The 17,919-nt window shown below is 47.2% G+C and overlaps 1 protein-coding gene across 3 annotated transcripts in view; it reads right to left on the bottom strand.

The window, feature by feature from the left end:
* The window catches only part of TNIK (TRAF2 and NCK interacting kinase), a 151,460-nt gene that overhangs the window by 68,749 nt on the left and 64,792 nt on the right, over nucleotides 1-17,919 (bottom strand). For all 3 annotated transcript variants that reach the window (XM_082288219.1, XM_082288221.1, XM_082288220.1), the window contains exon 3: nucleotides 4,123-4,179. In XM_082288219.1, coding sequence (XP_082144345.1) covers nucleotides 4,123-4,179 — 57 coding nt within the window. The remainder of the gene's footprint in view (nucleotides 1-4,122; nucleotides 4,180-17,919) is intronic.

Below are 17,919 nucleotides of genomic sequence, written 5' to 3'. Positions count from 1 at the left end.
CAGGAGCAGCTCTTCTCGAGGAGCAGTGCCCCCTGACCAGGTGTCACACAACATGGACAGAAACATGTCTTTCTTCCCAAAATACCATGGGAAGTGATTTAGTGACTACGCTCCTCCATTCAGGGAAGAACAGCAAAGGTGAGGATAGGAGGAACAAGTACAAGAAATATCTGGATGGATCTTGCATAAACAACCTCCAGTTTTATTTTTGGTAAGAGCACAGAGGGTATAAGCACAAAAGAGGAGGAGGAACAGACTCAAACATTACAAAGAAAACCAGGGGACTATTCTGGAAGAACCTTTATCACCTCTTTTCTTCAAGTCAACACAACTTTGCTCGTTTTCATCTGTCCAGGAAACCAAGGAATGTAACATGAAGTTTATCAGGCCACAGAGGTGATTTTTTTAATTGAAGCCCTTTGCAACAACTAAAAAGCAGCTGGATGCTCAACAGTGCCGGGAGCAAGGAGCAGCACTCAGCACAAAATCCCTCCAGCTCTCTGAGCACCCAGCCAGCTTTTCAGTCATCCCTCAATTCATTCCTGGCTCTCTAGGAAAAAATGAAGGGAGGGCAGAGGGATACTTGGTCTACAGTTTTATTTTAACTCTGTCTTCAAGTTGAAGAACTCAAAATGGGGGGAAAACACCTCCAAAGCATCAGAGCTGTGGATGGCACCTGAGGACGTGTCTGCATGGCCAGGCTCGGGGGCTCTGGCCCAGGCTCCTGCTCCAAGCAGGCCTACTGAGATCAATCATCCCCAGCAAATCCAGCGAGGGAGGGAAGAAAATGGAACCATCACAGTAAGCTGCTGCAAATACTCCAATCCCAAACCCAACAAAAGCCACAGGCCAGGCTTTGCTGCCACACTTTGCCTCCATCAATCAATTCTGTTGCATCCATTGCTGGAAGTAGGTCATGCAGCACACAGCAGGACCAGCCCCTCAAAAACAGATCTGAACTCTTAATTCAGAGATAGCAGCTGCCCAAACTGATGAAGTGCTGTAATTTGAGGGCCTCTATTCTGCAATCTTCCCTAACAGACAATTAGCAAGAGTGGGGATGAGTTAAACAAAGCATCGTTGTCACGAGCCTGTCCAGATTTAGTGTAAGGCACATGGTCAGGATGAGACGCTGCTCTGGGAGCTCACTGAACACAGAATCACCATGGTTTGGGTTGGAAGAGACCTTAAAGATCATCTAGTTCCACCTCCCCACTATGGGCAGGGACACCTTCCACTAGACCAGGTTTCTCAAAGTCCCATCCAGCCTGGGCTTTACACTCCAAAAGCTGCAGATGGCCACACTAATTCTGTTCTCTGCTGACTTCTGAAAGAGACACTGTCAACAGAGATATCCTGGAAAAACAGGTGGGATGGAAGGTCAGGATCAAATGAAGCACTGAAATTGTGTGTGAGGAGGAGGTGAAGGAGTGAGTTTGGGTTTTCAGCAGCAGCCTTTGCACTGAGCCTGGATCAGGTGCCAAGCATGGCTGTAGGCACAATGCAGGGACCAGTTTTAGAAACTCCTCCAGAAGCAATACCCAGGACCATTCCTGCAGTGGCTGGAAGACATGGCTCTGGAAGTGCCTCCAGCACCATGAGCTATGAGGCACAAGCAGCCCTTACCATGGGTCTTGGGGTGACTTTATGATGTTGTATCCCCTATCGCTGCTCTATGCCCGGAAATTAATTCTGTGCCTTTCTGTGCCTTTAAACTGAGCCTGAGAGGGGGGAGAGGAAAAAACCGAGTGAACTTTTCAAAAATGGTTGTTCAAGGACACAGACACACACTCCTCTCCTGCTGCAGCAGCAAGAGCAGAGGAAGCACCCTTCTTGCTTTACAGCCAGCTTTCAGCTCCTCTTCTCCGGAGGAAGACCGAGAGTTGAACTTTGGTTTCCTGGGACTTTGGCTTTTCCCTTCTTCTCTTCCGGACTGTTTGAACATCAGAACACATCGGGAGAATTTTCCACCGAGGCCCTGGAGGTGGGCCCACACCCACCCAGCTCCGAGGAGGAGGAGAGAGACCACACCTACAGAAGGACTCTGAAATCTTCCCAGGTTTCTCTCCACAGCGAGAGGTTTCATTATTTAGTGTTATTACACTTTTCCTGTGTGCCTGTTAAATAAATAGTTTTCTATCTCTTTCATTTTCCTCCGAGGAAAATTTCTTTTTTCCCAAACCTGGTGGGGGAGGGCTGGTTGTAACCTGCCTTCTATCAGAGGATATTTCCCTCCAAATTTGTCTAAACTGGCACACCATGGCACAGGTTTGCACTGCCAGCACCGTGGTCACTGCCCATCCTGCCTGAGCCTGGTCCTGCCCTGAACATGCCTTCCCTGCCTAAAAGCAACCTAAGGGGAAAATAATTAAATATCCAAAAACCACATCCCATGACAAATACCTGATTTACACCTTCCACATTCAGAAATGAGGGCCAGCTTTGCCAAGGAGAAGTTTTAGATCAGGGACATCTACTTAAAGATGTGTATGAAATTATTACTGGTCGGGATCAGATTTCAGGTACTTTCCTCCAATATCTTTCCTTGGAAGCAATGGTGTTTTCAAACCACTGAATTAAGTGAGGATTCAAATGTAAGCCTGTGTTTGGCCTCAGAGTAATATTTTGATTTCTCAGCTAAAATTCATTCTAACATCAGACTTCATCCCATGGGAATTTCACTGCTATTTATGTCATGGGTTTATGCTTGGTGGGTCTGCCTATTCCCTTAGAGCCTGCTTCCCACGGGAACAAGACAAATGGCACTTGTAGATACTGCAAGTAAACAGGAACAAATCTCATTCACATTTACAGACTTATTTCCACACATCATTTCACCTGTTAGCACCAAAAATAACCTGGATGAAGGTCCCATAGATATTAATACCACACCACAGCATCTAAGGTATTTCAAAACAGATTCCCAAGGCCAGCTGACTGCTTTCACAGAGAGTCTTTTCTGTATGTGCTGAGCTCCTGAAAGCTAATTTAAAACATTAACTCAAAAATTAAGGTGGGTAGATTGTGATCAAGTCCTAATTTTGAAATGTGTTATTCCAGTTAAAAAAACAAAACAAAACAAAACAAAACACAAAATACCACATTCTTACTCCCAAGCCTGGAATTGTTTCCAGTGCAGGAACTTTGGCAGGGGTAGTACTGCACTTAGAAAAAAATTATTCAAGAAAAAGCATCTTCATGCCACGCTCCTAAATGTATCTGTTTAGGGTTTTAGGGATCATAGCAACTCAGTTTTTCTTTTGTGGCAACTGGGAAGTGGTGAAACTAGTCTTACCCTCAATTTTGTTATTCATTTAATAATTGGTAAATTCTTGGTTCTCTCATTCTGACATAAGTTTCGAAAGAGCCACCTTTGAGACCAGGGTGGTGTCGTTTTTTTCCTCTTTATCAGTACGATGCACAGGAATTATTCAACTTGCCTTGTGAAGTTATTCATGACAATAATTGCAACGTAGTTTTGGTGAACAAAAGCTCTTCAGTGAAAATCATGGATGCAGAGAAACAAAAATGAGTTATGAATACACAATCCTGTTGCTACTTTTGACAAGGTCATGTGCAACAGGACAAGGGGGAATGGCTTCAAACTGGCAGGGGGCAGGGTTAAATGGAATATTGGCAAGAAATTCTCCCCTGCGAGGGTGGCGAGGCCCTGGCACAGGTTGCCCAGAGAAGCTGTGGCTGCCCCATCCCTGGAAGTGTCCAAGGCCAGGCTGGACGAGGCTTGGAGCAACCTGGGATAGTGGAAGGTGTCCCTGCCCATGGCAGGGGGTTGGAACTGGATTTTTAAGATCCCTTCCAAACCCAAATTCTATGATTTTCTTCAGAATTTATTAAGGCATTTAAAAGAGCCACGGCTGGAACTGGATGTTGCTTTGTTTCAGTGTGAAAGTACTCAGTCTCCAAATCTCTTTCAGATTTTTTTTTTTCTCAAGTATTTATTAAAACTAAAACCTCTTAATGGCACATATCATGTTAAGACAAAGGCAATTTACTTCCCAGGAACATCAGTTTTCCACCCACCCCCACACATTATCACACCCCTTCCCCTTTCTCCCCTTATCTGTAATTTAAGGATGCAGGAGGAGGAGGAGGATACATTACCCCGGTGACGTCCATAACCTTAATAGCAGCAAGCTGGCCTGTTTTAACATGACGACCCTGCAAAATAAAAGGGAGAAGTTTGTTTGGTTTTGCTCAGTGACAGTGTTTTCCTCGCAGTGAACAATATCCTTAAACAATCTCCTCGCCCTGGCAGCATCCACACATTATTTGTTGCTTTTTCAAGAGCATCTTCACAGCAGCTATGATGGGAAAGCAATTCCCTCCCTTTCCTCCTGCCATTACAATTAATTAGTACAGGGCCTTCAGTGCTGTATTTTCCTGGCAAACAAGTGCTGGAAATACCCTTTAATGCTCAGCCATGCACAAAAACCAGCTCAGGGCCTCTCCTGAGCACAGAGCATGACTCGGCTGGAAATGGGCTGCTGGAGCTGAGCTGATGGGAATGTGCTGGCTGGGATACCCACACTGCCTTCAGTCCACTTGTGTCTCATCCCAGCTCTCATGGACCTGGGGACACACCGGGACCCCTGGCCTGCAGGGTACCATATTCACTCTGACCAGTAATTTATTCATTTTCTGAAAGCCTTGGTTAGCAGGCTGGAGAGGTTTTTTAAATTTTCAGCAACTGAAAAAATCAGCAAACCACTGCAATGAACTGTTTGTTGCACAGTGCTCGACTACATTAATCCTAATGGGAAAATGCCTGGGAGAGATGGTGAAAATATAAAAGAGCTCCAACTATTTATGAGGTCTTAAAACCAACACAACTGCTATCAAGCAAAGCAATTCCCAGCCTTTCCTCCATTCCCGAGAAACGAATCACCCAACATCATATCCAAATTGTTCATATCAAATCATTCCCACCCCCAACTGGAGGACATGTGCTCTGCTTCCAAACCAGGCAGTCTGAGGAAAATATGCTTTTCCTCCAGGAAAGCCAGCAAATGCTGATCCAAACAGGAGAGCTGGCAGGCAAAGGTAAGCACCCCTACCTCCCAGTTTCCATCCCTATTTACCCTGGGAGCTGCCCTAGGCCCCATCATGTGAGATATGAAGACACAGAGAGAATGGCAGCTCCTGCCCTGCAGCATTGGTAATTAACACAGCAACGACACAACCAGGAGCAGAGGTGGAAAGGGGTCAAGCTGCAGCATGGTACAAACAGGGAAAAATAGAAGCTTTTCCTAAATTGCAGGCTTCTCCTGCCTCCACACCAGCGTACACGATGAGCTGGGGTTTGTGTCAGGTCTCCCAGCCCTCCTGCAGGCTGGAGATGGTCTTTCACACCATCTCAGCTCAAGAACCCTAAATTACCAGACATGGGAACCTCTGCCTGGTCCCTCAGGTTTCCAGGCACGGCGCTAGGAAGCAAACCCACGCGCCGGCTGTGGAGCAAGGCAGCATCATCCTCTCCAAATTTATGACTTCACCAGGAAGCCAATTCACCCACCAGGGCGCCTCGCTCATTTATTAACACAATTTATATGTCCTGAGCAACTGCATGTTCTAACAGCGGAAAAAGAGCTTTATTTTAAAATATGTGCAACATAAAAAGGAACAGAACCAAGCACAGCCCAGCAGCCCCGGGCAGCGGCTGAAGCATCCCCTGGATGCGGCTGTCGGGAAGGAGGGGCACGTCGCTAGACACCATCTATTTAGACAGCATGATCTGCAGAAACAAATCCTCCTCTTCCTAAATTCATCCTTGCTGGCTTGCCCAGGAAGTCCCCACGTGTACTGACACTTTAATTAAAGCCCACAGAGTACCAGCAGGGTAAACACTTGGACCATGGCACGCCCCATCTCCTGTGAACTGGAGGAGGAGGAGGGGGAAGCAAGCTGGGGCATTTCAAACCATGGATTTAGGAGTTATACCTGCCTTCATCTGATGCATCACCACCTCATTTTATATTTTAAGGAAATGCCCCAGCCTTGCCGTGGTGAAGTGCTGCTGCTTCCCTCAGTACCAGCCAAGGAGAAATGGATCCCTATGTGTCCACAGCATCCTTCTCCCAGGAATCTGCTGCCTCCTTCCACACCTCCCAAATATTTACAGACAATGGTAAGAATTTAATATCGTGTAAGCATTTACCAAAACAAAATAAACCACTCAGAAACATATGTTAATGTAAGCCATGAGGGGCACTTAGTCACGCAAAAATCAGGTGGAGTAGAACCAATAAGTGTTCACCCTGGGATACTGTAGCAAAGGTTTTTTTGTTCTACAGTTTGTTCATGACGATGGATTGTAGAGCTTCACCCTGGCAGATGAAGCCATCCAGGGAAAACAGGCATCTCCTCACCAGCCAACCGTCCCTTTTAATTCAACCTACTGCTCAGCACTGAGACTTGCTGTGAAACCTTCATAAATAGTTTAGAAAACCCAGTGGATTTTTACCCTACTGCAGATGCTCTTAAATTTGCAATAAGGATACAGAGAGGCTGAAGGAAGACACCGAGAACTGGAAGTGAGAAATATAACAGAGGAATTAAATCAACATCCAACCTGTACCCATTAAAAGACGTCACGGCAGCAGCAAAGCCCTCTCACAGCGTCAGCCACCAGCCGCCTCTGGCACCTTGGCCACACAGATTCCAGTGCCTGTGCCCAAAGCCTGGAAGCAAGATTAGAAGCACCCATGCCCCTGCAGTCTCTCCAAAGTATCCAGTTGGATCAGGAAGTGGAGCCACCTGTGCCAAAGCCAAGGCAAGCTGAAATTGGGAATTAATTAATGTCAAGTGTTAAGTTTTCCAGTGTTAATCTGTGCTGCTGTAAGAAAGCTACAAAAGAGGATTGGGGTATGAGGATAAGAAAAGCACCAAAAAGCCCCTGTTGTGATGCTTTTACCTCCTGCGCATCCTTCACCCATAAAAACTTGGATTTTTCCTTTAAACCATCACCACAGCAGTGCCCTCCACTCAAAAACCACACTAAGACTGAGCCTTATTCCTGCTCCCCTGCTCAACTCTGCCTCCTCGACACCAAAGATGTGGGTCAAAACAGGCAAGAAGTGTTGAAGTTCAAGAGAAAATCTCCACTTTTTCAAAAGTCCTCCATTTTGGTGCCCCCAGGGACATGCTGGAGAAGGTGCCCGAAGGCAAAGCCCTCAGGAGGATGGGACCTTTCCTGGGTAAAACAGTCACTCGTAGGCTTCAGACCAGCAATATTTTTGGTGACAGGAGCAAAGGTAGCTGGCAGGAAACAGCCATCATTGAGCCACCCTTGCTCCATTCGCCCTCCTCACCTCCTGCCTGCCTTTAGTCACCTGTCTGCTGTGGGAAAGGAGCAGATGTGCTCCTCAGCAATCTGTAACACTTTGTCTTCCCACCCTCTTGATCTCCTATTGTTCAGGATTTTCCCGTTTGTTGGTGGTGAGCTGCTTCCAGATGCTCGCACAGAAGGGCAAGAGGTGCACGAGAACCAGGATCATTCCCTGAGCCCAACCTTCCACCACATCCCACCATCCCACCACCATCCCCATCCTGCTGCAGGGCTCAAACTCCTGCACGACACCGCCTTTGCTTTGGATGTAACCATGGGTTTTCCCAGCGCTCCCTCCCCACTCACGTGGGGTGAACCTCCAGAAACCCAAGGAGAGGAAGGAAGAGCTCTCCAGGAGGACTTTGGTCACCCCCATGTTGGCTGTTCACAGTCAGCACTGCATGGCTTCAAGGAGCACTGCCAGCACCACCTGGGGTACAGCTCCTAGAGGCCTCGAACACACAAACATCCTCCAACATCTCCCTGCTCTTGTCCCACAGCAGGTTCTGCCTCTGGCTCTTCGTGAATTCAGCAGTGTTACAGACACTGATGGCATAAAACATACAGGAGGAAATCTGAGCTACTAAAGCATTTCCCCCTCTCCAGATTTGCTGTCAAGGTTCGCTTGGGTACAAACGCACATTTCAGCCTCAGGATTATTCAAGCATGATCTTCAAAGCTGCCACAATTTTTAATTAAACATCCACCTGAGCATAAATTCATGCTCCTAATTACTCTCAAAACGTTATATCAACTGTCACTAACTTGATAATGTCAAGTATTAAGACTAATGTCTACAAATGAAGCAAGCATCACGAGTTTTTTTCTTCAAAGGTTGTGGTCCTCACACTCCATAAAGTGTAACGGACCAGAGAACATTGGTAAATGCTTTTAAACATCAATTGATGCAATCAGGCATTATATTTACTAAATAAATAAACCCTGGGCTCAATATCAGCCTTTTTAGACAACAACTTCATATCTTGGCCCAAAATTCAAGTCCACATTTTAAGGACAGAAAGAGGATGATTGATTGTTGCTTTTTAAAATTTTCCTAGCACAAGGATGGATTTCACCTCTAAGCAAAATCTGCAATTTCTGTACCCACAAATGTATTCCATCATATTTACTTAACTTGTGCTGTCGGCTTTTATTCATCCAACAAAATAAGTGGCCCACCACCTGCTGCAGCCAGTAGGACACAACCAGAATTGTCACTTTCTTGAGAAATGCAGAGCACCCATTTCCTTCTGCCAGGCAGAGCAACATCTCTTACACTTCCCAGCCTGGATACGCAGCCTCCAGCACCCTGTGCATACAAAATTCCCACTGCAGGCACTTAGGGGAGTAACCATGTTGTATGTCTGATACTTTAAAGCAAAACACTTATAATCCAACCATTTTGCACTGCCCTTACTCATGCTGCATGTAAATATTAAAATGAGTGGGATCAGGGCGCTCTTGCAAGGCACTGCTGAAATTTCAACAGGAACAGCCCTGCTGGGACCAGACCACAACGCCAGCCCTCACCACTGAGGAACGCTGTGTCTCACAGAGAATCTCAGTGAACTGAGACAAACAACAAAAAGTCTCATGGAAGTCCAAATATTACCACTTTGGCAGCAGAGAAACCTCCCAAGTAAATTTCTTCCATTACATTTCTGTTGCAGTTAAAATACTGAGCCTGGTGCCAGCAGCCCAACAACCAACCTTTCTACTGTCCAACTCCTGCCTCCAAACCCAGCCATCAGACATCCTCAGCACCACCACATCCTGCATATTCCTCCTACAACAGGAATGGCACAGGACACTGGAGATTTTACCAGGTTAGAAGTCACCAGCTCACTTCTCTGTGTTAATTTTTGATAAGTGCTATGAGAAACTCTTTGCCCAGCCCCTACTTCTGCACAGGCACCATTCAAGGTGTTCACTGGTGAGTCCCATCTCCTCCAGACACTGTTTCAGCATTCAAGACCTTCTGCAGCCAGGATCTCCTGGGATGAGCCAGAACTTCACACAGGTCTATGGTCTAGGTCCTGCCAGTTCCTTGTTTTCCGGTAGTTAAAGGTAATCCAGGGACTCGGTCCAAGATTTTTAGCATGAAGGCACTTTAGCACTAATGCACCGAAAACTGCATCCAATTTTTCCTGGGAGAAGGAGCTTTGCCTTCCAACAGGAGCCGTGAATCTGAACTGCTATCCTGCTGTACATTAGACCATTTTATAGCACCTGGCATGATTTGTTCTCAGCTTTTACAGAGTATAGGCACATTTATGTACTTGGTTTCCCATTGAAAGCAATCTTGAGGGTGCCAAAATCCCCTCTCCAAGTAGTCTGAGGGGCGAAAATACTTATTGATGTAAAAAATAGGCTTATTCTAGTGTGAAAATTCAGCAATCTCCAAAACAAGCTGGCTAAAAATGACATACACGAGCTTTGCACTTGGTTTACAGATCTCTTCAAATACATCTGAAATAAATCCATGTATCTCAGAAGGTAATTAAAACATTGGATACTCTGCATAGCAGGCCAGCATCAGAAAAATTGAGTCATGAAACAGGATGGGGAAAATGTTTATTTTAACAAAGAGTAAGATATCTCTTTGATTAAAATAGAGCAATCATGGGCCAAACCTTATTGTTGCTGCCTGCACTTGACTCCAGTACTGGGAGTGAGATTTCAAGCCAGTGGGGACACAGAACACCACCTGGGGACCAGTCCTTACCCTGCCCAGGAATTCAGCCCCATCTCTCTGCTTTACTGCAGCGGGAGCTTTTTGAGAGAAGCAGTGTGACCACAATGGCAGTGTCCTTCTTTCCCTCCACACCCTTCTATCTCTCCATCATTTCCTGGGTTTAAAAACAGCTTTGCAAAGCTTCAAAGTGATCCCACTGCCTCAAGGCACCAAAGGACATGACTGACTTATTGCAGTTCCTTTCGACTTGGGGCAAACTCCACTTAAACCACCCAGACTGTTCCCCCGCACTTCGACGCTCTGTAAACATCATCCTCCAATAAACATGGCACACCTGAAACTCCAAGGCTTTGACACCAGAAATGGCAAACCTATGAAAAACAAAAAAAGGTGCATCCAGTGTTTGACATCTCACTTGGTGGCCAGGTGAGGCTCCAGGGTTGCTCCTCTGCTCTCCTGAGCTCTCCTGCAGAACACTGGTTGCTCACTCGAGCACGGATCTTCACCTCTGCCCACCCTGCTGCCTTCATTTGGGCTGTTTCTGGAGAGCAGACAACCTTCACTGAGCAGGACAAACACAAATTCCACTACTCCCCTTACACCTGTCATCTTTTCCAAGCTTTTGAAGAGTAAAATCTTGAAAAACATTTAGAAAACTCAAAGATAAACTAAACAAAGTGGAATTTTTTTTTGCTTGCTTGTTTGTTCTCAGCTGGGCTTTTTTATTAATACATCAGTTTGGACTGAACAACCAGAGCTTCCCTTTGGAAAAGTCTAAGTCTGCTCTCAGCACAGAAGCCTCTGATTGCACAGGGCCAAGCTAATGCTCTGTGCTGACCCACCAGAGCTGACCTTCGGACTGAAGTGTTTCCAGTCCTCTGTATCAATCCAAGCTCAGAGAGCTGCAACTCCATTAATGCAGCTCCACAATAGCTCTGACGTTAAGTACAGAAGGCAGGATTATTAGATTAACAAACTAAATTGTTAAATTAGCATATTATTCATCTCCAGAAATAACATGCACTACAGCATACAGGTGAGCAAGACTACAGTCTTATATTCCCTACATAAGGGAAACACATCCCTTACGCCAGTGCTTGTACTTATTCCATCCTCTATCCCTGCTGTAGTTCAAATGAGGCTGGAGACTCCTCCCTCCAGATCAGGAAGAACCAGGTTTCCCTCTTCCATGGATAAAACCATTGCCTTAAGTTGTCCAAAATCAGCATCAGAGAGCCTGAATCCTTCCAAAAGCTTCTGGAGATGATTCCTCTAGATGTGGCCTGCTCCACTTCTGATTTCCACCCAGGGAAAAACACTGGTTAGAAAGCCTGTCCCCCCTCTCTGTGGCACCATTCAGCACCAGCACACTGACCATGCCAGGCTGTGTATCTCCTCCACGGTCACACCAAGGACTGTGACAGATTTTGCCCACAAGTGTTTGAAGATGCAGCTTTTGAAGGTCTGCTCATCATGGTCATAGCAAACCTTGCCTTGCAGCAGAGCAGATTTCAAGGTGTTTCTGCATTTGTCAGGGCTTTCCCAGAGCCCAGGAACAAACGTTGCTTTGGGAAAGGGAGGTCAAAGCCTCAACGTGAGCAAGTCTAGGCTGGAAGAGGAGTGGGTTGAGCACCACTGCAGGGAGCAGAGAGAGCTGGAGATCATCAACACACAGCAAATACACTGCAAATGGGATTTAGGAGCAGCCTATGGAAACCTGAGGCACCAAAGGACTAAGGAGCGAAAGATGTTCCTGACAAAGAGTGACGTATATATAATAAAAACCAGAATGACAAGCACTGTCTTAGGAAAATATTCACTGAGTTGGTCCCACACTGAAGGCAGCAGGATTCAAAAGAGTATCAGTGGGATGAAAGAAAGGGATGCCATCATTTACTACTGAACCCCATGCAGCCTCCCCAGGCCCTCTGTGAGCTTTGCTCCCTGCCCCAGCATTCCCAGGTCCAACACAGGGCAATCCCCACGGGTCTCTGCCAAGGGGAGCAGCCCATCACCTGCAGCCCCCCAGGCAAGGAGGGCAGCAGCCAGGCCTTGGGGTGCTCCTTCCTCTCACACACAACCTGTTCTCCTTTTGCCCCAGCTCCTCTGCAAGTGCACATTTTCACAGCTAAGAAGAGGCAGCACAGCCTGTTCCCAACAACATTAGTTCATGACAGCCATGTTATTACCAGCCCTTAACACCCCCACTGTGCTTCTGTTTCATGTCGCTGCCTATTCAACACTGCAGTATTCATAACTAAAATTAAATCTGCCTTTAGGAGACCCACAAGGCACCCTTTCACACAGGCCACATCTCTGATAGAGGCACCAGGTTGTTCCTCCCAGTGGCAAGCACTGAGCTGTGGAGGCAACGGTGCTGCCTGGACCACCCAGTACTCTCAAGGGAGATGCCTGGCTCTTGAGGGTGGCCCAAGAAAGACCCAGCCTTCTCCAATGGGCCAGGCTATCCCACAGCTGGCACCTTTCCCCCCAGAGCCCTGCTGCCTGACGTGTGGCAGGGGCCATCACAGACCTGGCCAGGTCTGGACTGCAGCAGGGAGCTGTCACATCTGCAGAACGCCACGCAGATCCCGAGTTCCACGCGCTTTTGCTGTCTGCAGCCCACAGCCAAGCATTTCTGCATGGTGCCAGGGCACGACGGCTTTACCCATGGCCAGAACCACATCAGCTTCAACATTCAAACCCAAACTCTGGGATAAGTCCAGCAGCTTCAGAGCACCAATTCCCATCACAGGTGAAGCTAGCTCTGTACAGGACACATGAACAGGCATCCCAGGGCACCAGGGAGCTTCTCTGTAATGACTGGGGCTGCTCATGACTTCAGAGCAAAAGCTCAGTATGAGAACGAGCTGCTGTGTCCAGAGCTCGGGGCACCAGCACAGTCTCCACAAAACTGTGTGTTTTGGCAGCTGCTGCTATTTCTTCTGTACTTGTAGAGAAACAATTCCTTTCAAAAGAGATTGTTCCTAACCTGCTCCCTGCTGCAGGGCAGACAGGGCTTAATGCCTGCAAACGTGTGCGGCTGCTTCTCATGGCAATCCATCCCAGAACACTAATGGACACAGGTACCCCTCAGCCTCCTCAGGCTTTTGGTACCCCATTTATCTGTGCCACACAATAAACAATTGCTTTGCAACATCTGAAGTGCCACCTGCTCTTTAAGCCATTCCCCAGATCAGTAACTGTCTTGCAAACCGAGTTTAAAAAATGGCCCTTGCGGAAAAAACACTACACACAGTGATGGAAATGCAGTTTCTGGAAACACCTCTGCAGTGCCATATGCTTGACTTCGGGTCTAGTTTTATAGTAGCAAGATTCAATTTTGGAGGTGGCACGTAAAGTGCATGGTGATTTTTCAACCAACAACAGCAAGGGAGAACCACCTTCTGTGAACCTGAGTGCTTGGCATCCTCTCTGGCAGCAGGGATGGACAGCACTGGTGGCAGGAGACAGCAACAGGGGAGCCAGGTAACACAGAGGCATCTGTTATCTAAAGCTGGTTGAGGGTTTTGTGCTTTTTTTCTGTCCCTGTATAAGGAACACTGAGTACAAAGGAAAGCCCAATATTTGTGGTGTTTTCCCGACCATTTAATTCAGGAAATTTAACTCTATGGCTGTCAATGGCTTTTCATGAAGGGATTCCATTGCATTTCATTGACTTGCCAATGGCACAAACCAACCGTGCCCATGTTCCCACGAATCACCCCAGCTGACTGAGCAGCCCAGCCTGCTCTCCCAGCCATATTTTTCCCATTCCCTGTGTTTCTCCACATACCTGCAGGGCAGGACTCTTAGCTCAGCTCACAGCACAGCACAGCTGTCCATGCTGCCCCACGTCCCCCATGGCCCTGTTTCTCTGCAGACACGATGACTCAGGATGAGATCCCACCATGGATCTCTCTGGACACCTCAGCAGGGGTTATCAAATGGGGCTCTCACCTCTGTCACCTGCTCCACGACTCCCTGCTGGCAGAAAGGAGCCTGAACACAAACCCACTGGGTTCATTTGTGCACCAACCCCAACACCCCAAATCCAGTAGAAATTTGGGGACTTCTGAGGTCCAGTCCCAATGCTGGTAATGGCTGAACCTACACACCATGAGCCAGGATTTATGTCCAGTCACCTTGAACCACTTTCTAAGCAAACCATCCTTACAACCCTTCCACTGCCTCCCTCTTTGAGCCTTTCCAGTCCTGCAAACACTTGGATCAACACAGATCTAACCCCCTTGATTCCTGCCCACGTGGCAAGGCTGACTGGCACCTGAGCCAATTCATACATTCAGGCTTCACTCATTCATCAGTTGCCAGCTGACTCCAAGTCCCTGTCTCAGGGTGGTAGAAGTAACAAGAACAAGCTGATAAAGGTACTTACGTTTTATGGGGCTTAGGAGAAAATACCACAGCTGCCAGAAAGTCTCACATATATCTCTTGGGTGACTGAGGTCGTAGCGTGAGGAAAATGAGTGTAAGAATGACATGAATAACCCCGTATCTTGTGCTGTGGAGCGCTGAGGTGCTCCCCTAATCCCAATGACTTTGTAGCTCAAGATACTGCAGACCCTGTGCTGCACATTTCTCTATATATGTCAGCTCAAATATCAATTTCAAACCTCACATACTTGAAGGCAGATGGACATCACACTCCCTTTCATCCAGAGTCGCCTCTGGGGTTTTTGTCTGCCCTGAGCAGCCTTGACAACTTACTGTCCATCCCATCCTACCCTGAGTCACTTACTGTCAGGAGTCAATAAACGTTTTGCAGTGCCTGTGTTCTACTGATTTAAAAGACCCAGCCATGCCTAGAGCAATCCTCTGTGATATGCATACAAATTTGGCTGCACAGGGAGACATCAAAGCTTTCACGTTGTCCGATGTTTCAAGCAAGTCAGGTACAGAATAGCAAAATTTTAGAATTGTTTAATGGAAAAGGGAGGCTGAGAAATGACATGCAGGCCCCCTTCACCCTTGTATTTGATTTACATCTGTCACATGTGCACTCGCTGCTTTGTCTGGGATAAAGATGAGATTCTTGACTCCGCTGCGGAACAGCCCCTCTGTGGTTCACCCTCTAAGCCAGCCTTGTGGGCTGGGATCAACGGCGTCGATCAGCAGATTAAACTGCGCTGCTTTTACAGCTTCTCCATTTCCCAGTCTCCTCTCTCAAGCAGGAATTTCCTACCGTTGCACTGGCAAGGCAAAGCTTTTGTATGAAGCAGTAAGGCAGCCAGGTCACTGCCTTTCCCTGCCTTCCCTGCCAAACAGATCTGATGGCACCACTGGGATGCCCTTGCATGGCAAAGGGTCCTCCTCCCAGGACACCCAGGGCCCCTCACTGGTCCTCGTTTCTCCACAAAACAGAGAAACTGGGGTGCAAGGGCTCCTCTAGGAAAGGAGTGAGCCCTGAAAGACCCCAAAAACCAGAAGAGCCTCCTCAGCCCCACGCATGACCCCCATCCAGCCTTGCCACAGGCAGCACAGCAGAGAGAGAGGCTTTAGCCAGGAATTTGAAAGCAGGGAAAAGAGGAGGAGGACTTGGGATAAGCAGAGGAAGGTTAAGCTGGTACCAAGGATTACATGGGAACAGTACAGCTCAGGAATGAGTGGGAGGAAGCCAGAAAGGACCGAGTGTCCCTGCCACCTTCAGCACTTGGGGACATGAGGGAAGAGCCCAGCACTGGCACAGCACGTCACTGTTTGGCAATTCCAGGACTGCAGCCACTGCCTGGTGTGGTTACCAATGTGGGAGGGCTCTCCAGCCATTAAGGGCCCTACTCAGAGAGCAATAACATGTACAGACACAAATCGATGCTGTACAGTTTGAAGGAACTGACTGAAGGCTATGGATTTTACTCACTGTTATTTGCAAAGTGAAACAAAGCAGACAAAAAAGCTCTCAAAGCAGCCCAAAAAGCTTCCTGCAGGAACGTGGGCAGCTCACGAAGGCTGCCTGCAGCTTTGCAGAGAGAACACATATGGGCAGGGGGTGATGGCCTTTTATTCCACTGGATAAAGATCTTAGTGGAAATCTGAAAAGCTCAGTGTGGCACCTCATCCACAGCTAATCCACACGGACTATGCCATGCTGTAGGCACGCCAGGAAGGAACCAAGGCCAGGCACTGCACTGAGTCACACCACAAACCTGCAACTTCAGCTGTACTAAGAGAAAGAAATTGGTAAGATACAGCTTTAGAAGCATAACTCCAGACCTGCTCCTACCTAAAGACAGCTCAGGCCACCCAGAAATCCCATTCCCTACAGCCAGGACAACATGCCACTCCCCCCAGGCCACCGCAGGCTTTTAACCCTTTCCCAGCAGGATCAATGTTTGCTAAGCACTAAAAGTCACCAGTAGGTTACAGGCAGATTCACATTAAAAAGCTATTTCACATTCAAGGTCTTTCCCCTCAGCAAGAGCTGGCCATCAGACAAAACACCAGTTTGCTCATGCTGCTTGGTATTCAGGGACTGGTCACCTGTAACAGAGTGGGCAAAGGTGATTTGTAGAAGCCACCAACATGTAAGAACAGGAGAAAACCTCCCTGCACTTTTCCAGGGAAATAAACCCAACCTGTCAGTTTGCCCACTCCTTCAAACCCCCACAGCCAGGGGTAAGTTTTGGTATACACTTAACAGGGTGCATAAATTTCCTTTACATTGGAGCCTTGATTGAGTTAATGCTGATTTTTAAGTGCTCTGCAGAGTCTTAAACTCCAAGAAAGGATGGAAAGCACAGCCAGGGATGTGTGGCGTGAGGCAATTTCCTGGGATGCGAGGCCAAGGCCGAGCCAAGCAGCTGGGTGCTATTCCTGGATCCCCACCAAGTGCACTCGACCTTGGGTGAGAGACTGGGCTCTTTGCTGCTCGATGTTATCCCCCAGTAAAAGGGGTAAAATAGTACTGCAGTTACCCCATAAAGATGATGCAGTGGGTGATGCTATACTGCAAAAAGCCTCCAAAGCCTTGCCTAAGTGTAGAAACATGTTAGTGAATATCAGGAGTTGTTCCTCACGCACCCGTACCCCGCATCAGAGCCGTGATTCGCACCTTCAAACAACAGTGCTCTAGAAAATCTTAATTTTTTTTTTCTGCCACAAAGGGCTTTTGTTTTCCCAGGAGACTTAAGAAAAAAAAAGTCAACAAATTTCTTTACGTTTTTAATTCAAATGCTTCTACACAGCATTTCCACAGGACTGCTTAAAAAGCACACTAGAAATTGTAATTAAAAGCTGATCTGCTTCACGAAATGACTCAGGCTTCTGCAGCTTCAACCCTGGCCTCAGACAGCTCTGCCAGTGCAGCACTGACTGTTTCCAATCAGCACACAGGGAGCTGCCAGCATTTATGAGAGAACAGGGGAAGGTTTCCTTAAATGCGAAGGATAAAAGAAAAAATTCAGTTACTATCACCCACTATCTGACCAGCATCAGAGTGGTAATGAGCAGCCTGTGTGAGCAAAAGATCAACCCCCTCTCTAATGCCCATAAAAATAACCCAAAGCCCACGGACAGATGTGTTTTTCTGTACAAATACCATCACAAATGTAACCTGCCCCTTTGCCTTTGGAGCAGAAAACTGACTTGTCAGATTGCCTGGTATTTCTCATCCCTCCCACAGCTGTAGCTCAGCAGGACACACTGGCTGCAGAAATATCACCCTGGGATTTAGTTTCTAATATTTCCACAGACATCACATTTCCCAGAGGGAGCTATAAGATGTGCTTGGCTCTTCTTTTGTTGTTGTTGTTGTTTCAGTAATCACAGAATTGTTTAGGTTGGAAAAGACCTTTAAGGTCAACGAGTCCAACTGTAAACCTTACACTGCCAAGTCCAGCACTAAACCACAACCCCAAGCGCC

Source organism: Coloeus monedula, assembly GCF_965178545.1.
Source record: "Coloeus monedula genome assembly, chromosome: 10".
Lineage (NCBI taxonomy): Eukaryota > Metazoa > Chordata > Aves > Passeriformes > Corvidae > Coloeus > Coloeus monedula.
This window is presented reverse-complemented; position numbering and strand designations above follow the sequence as displayed.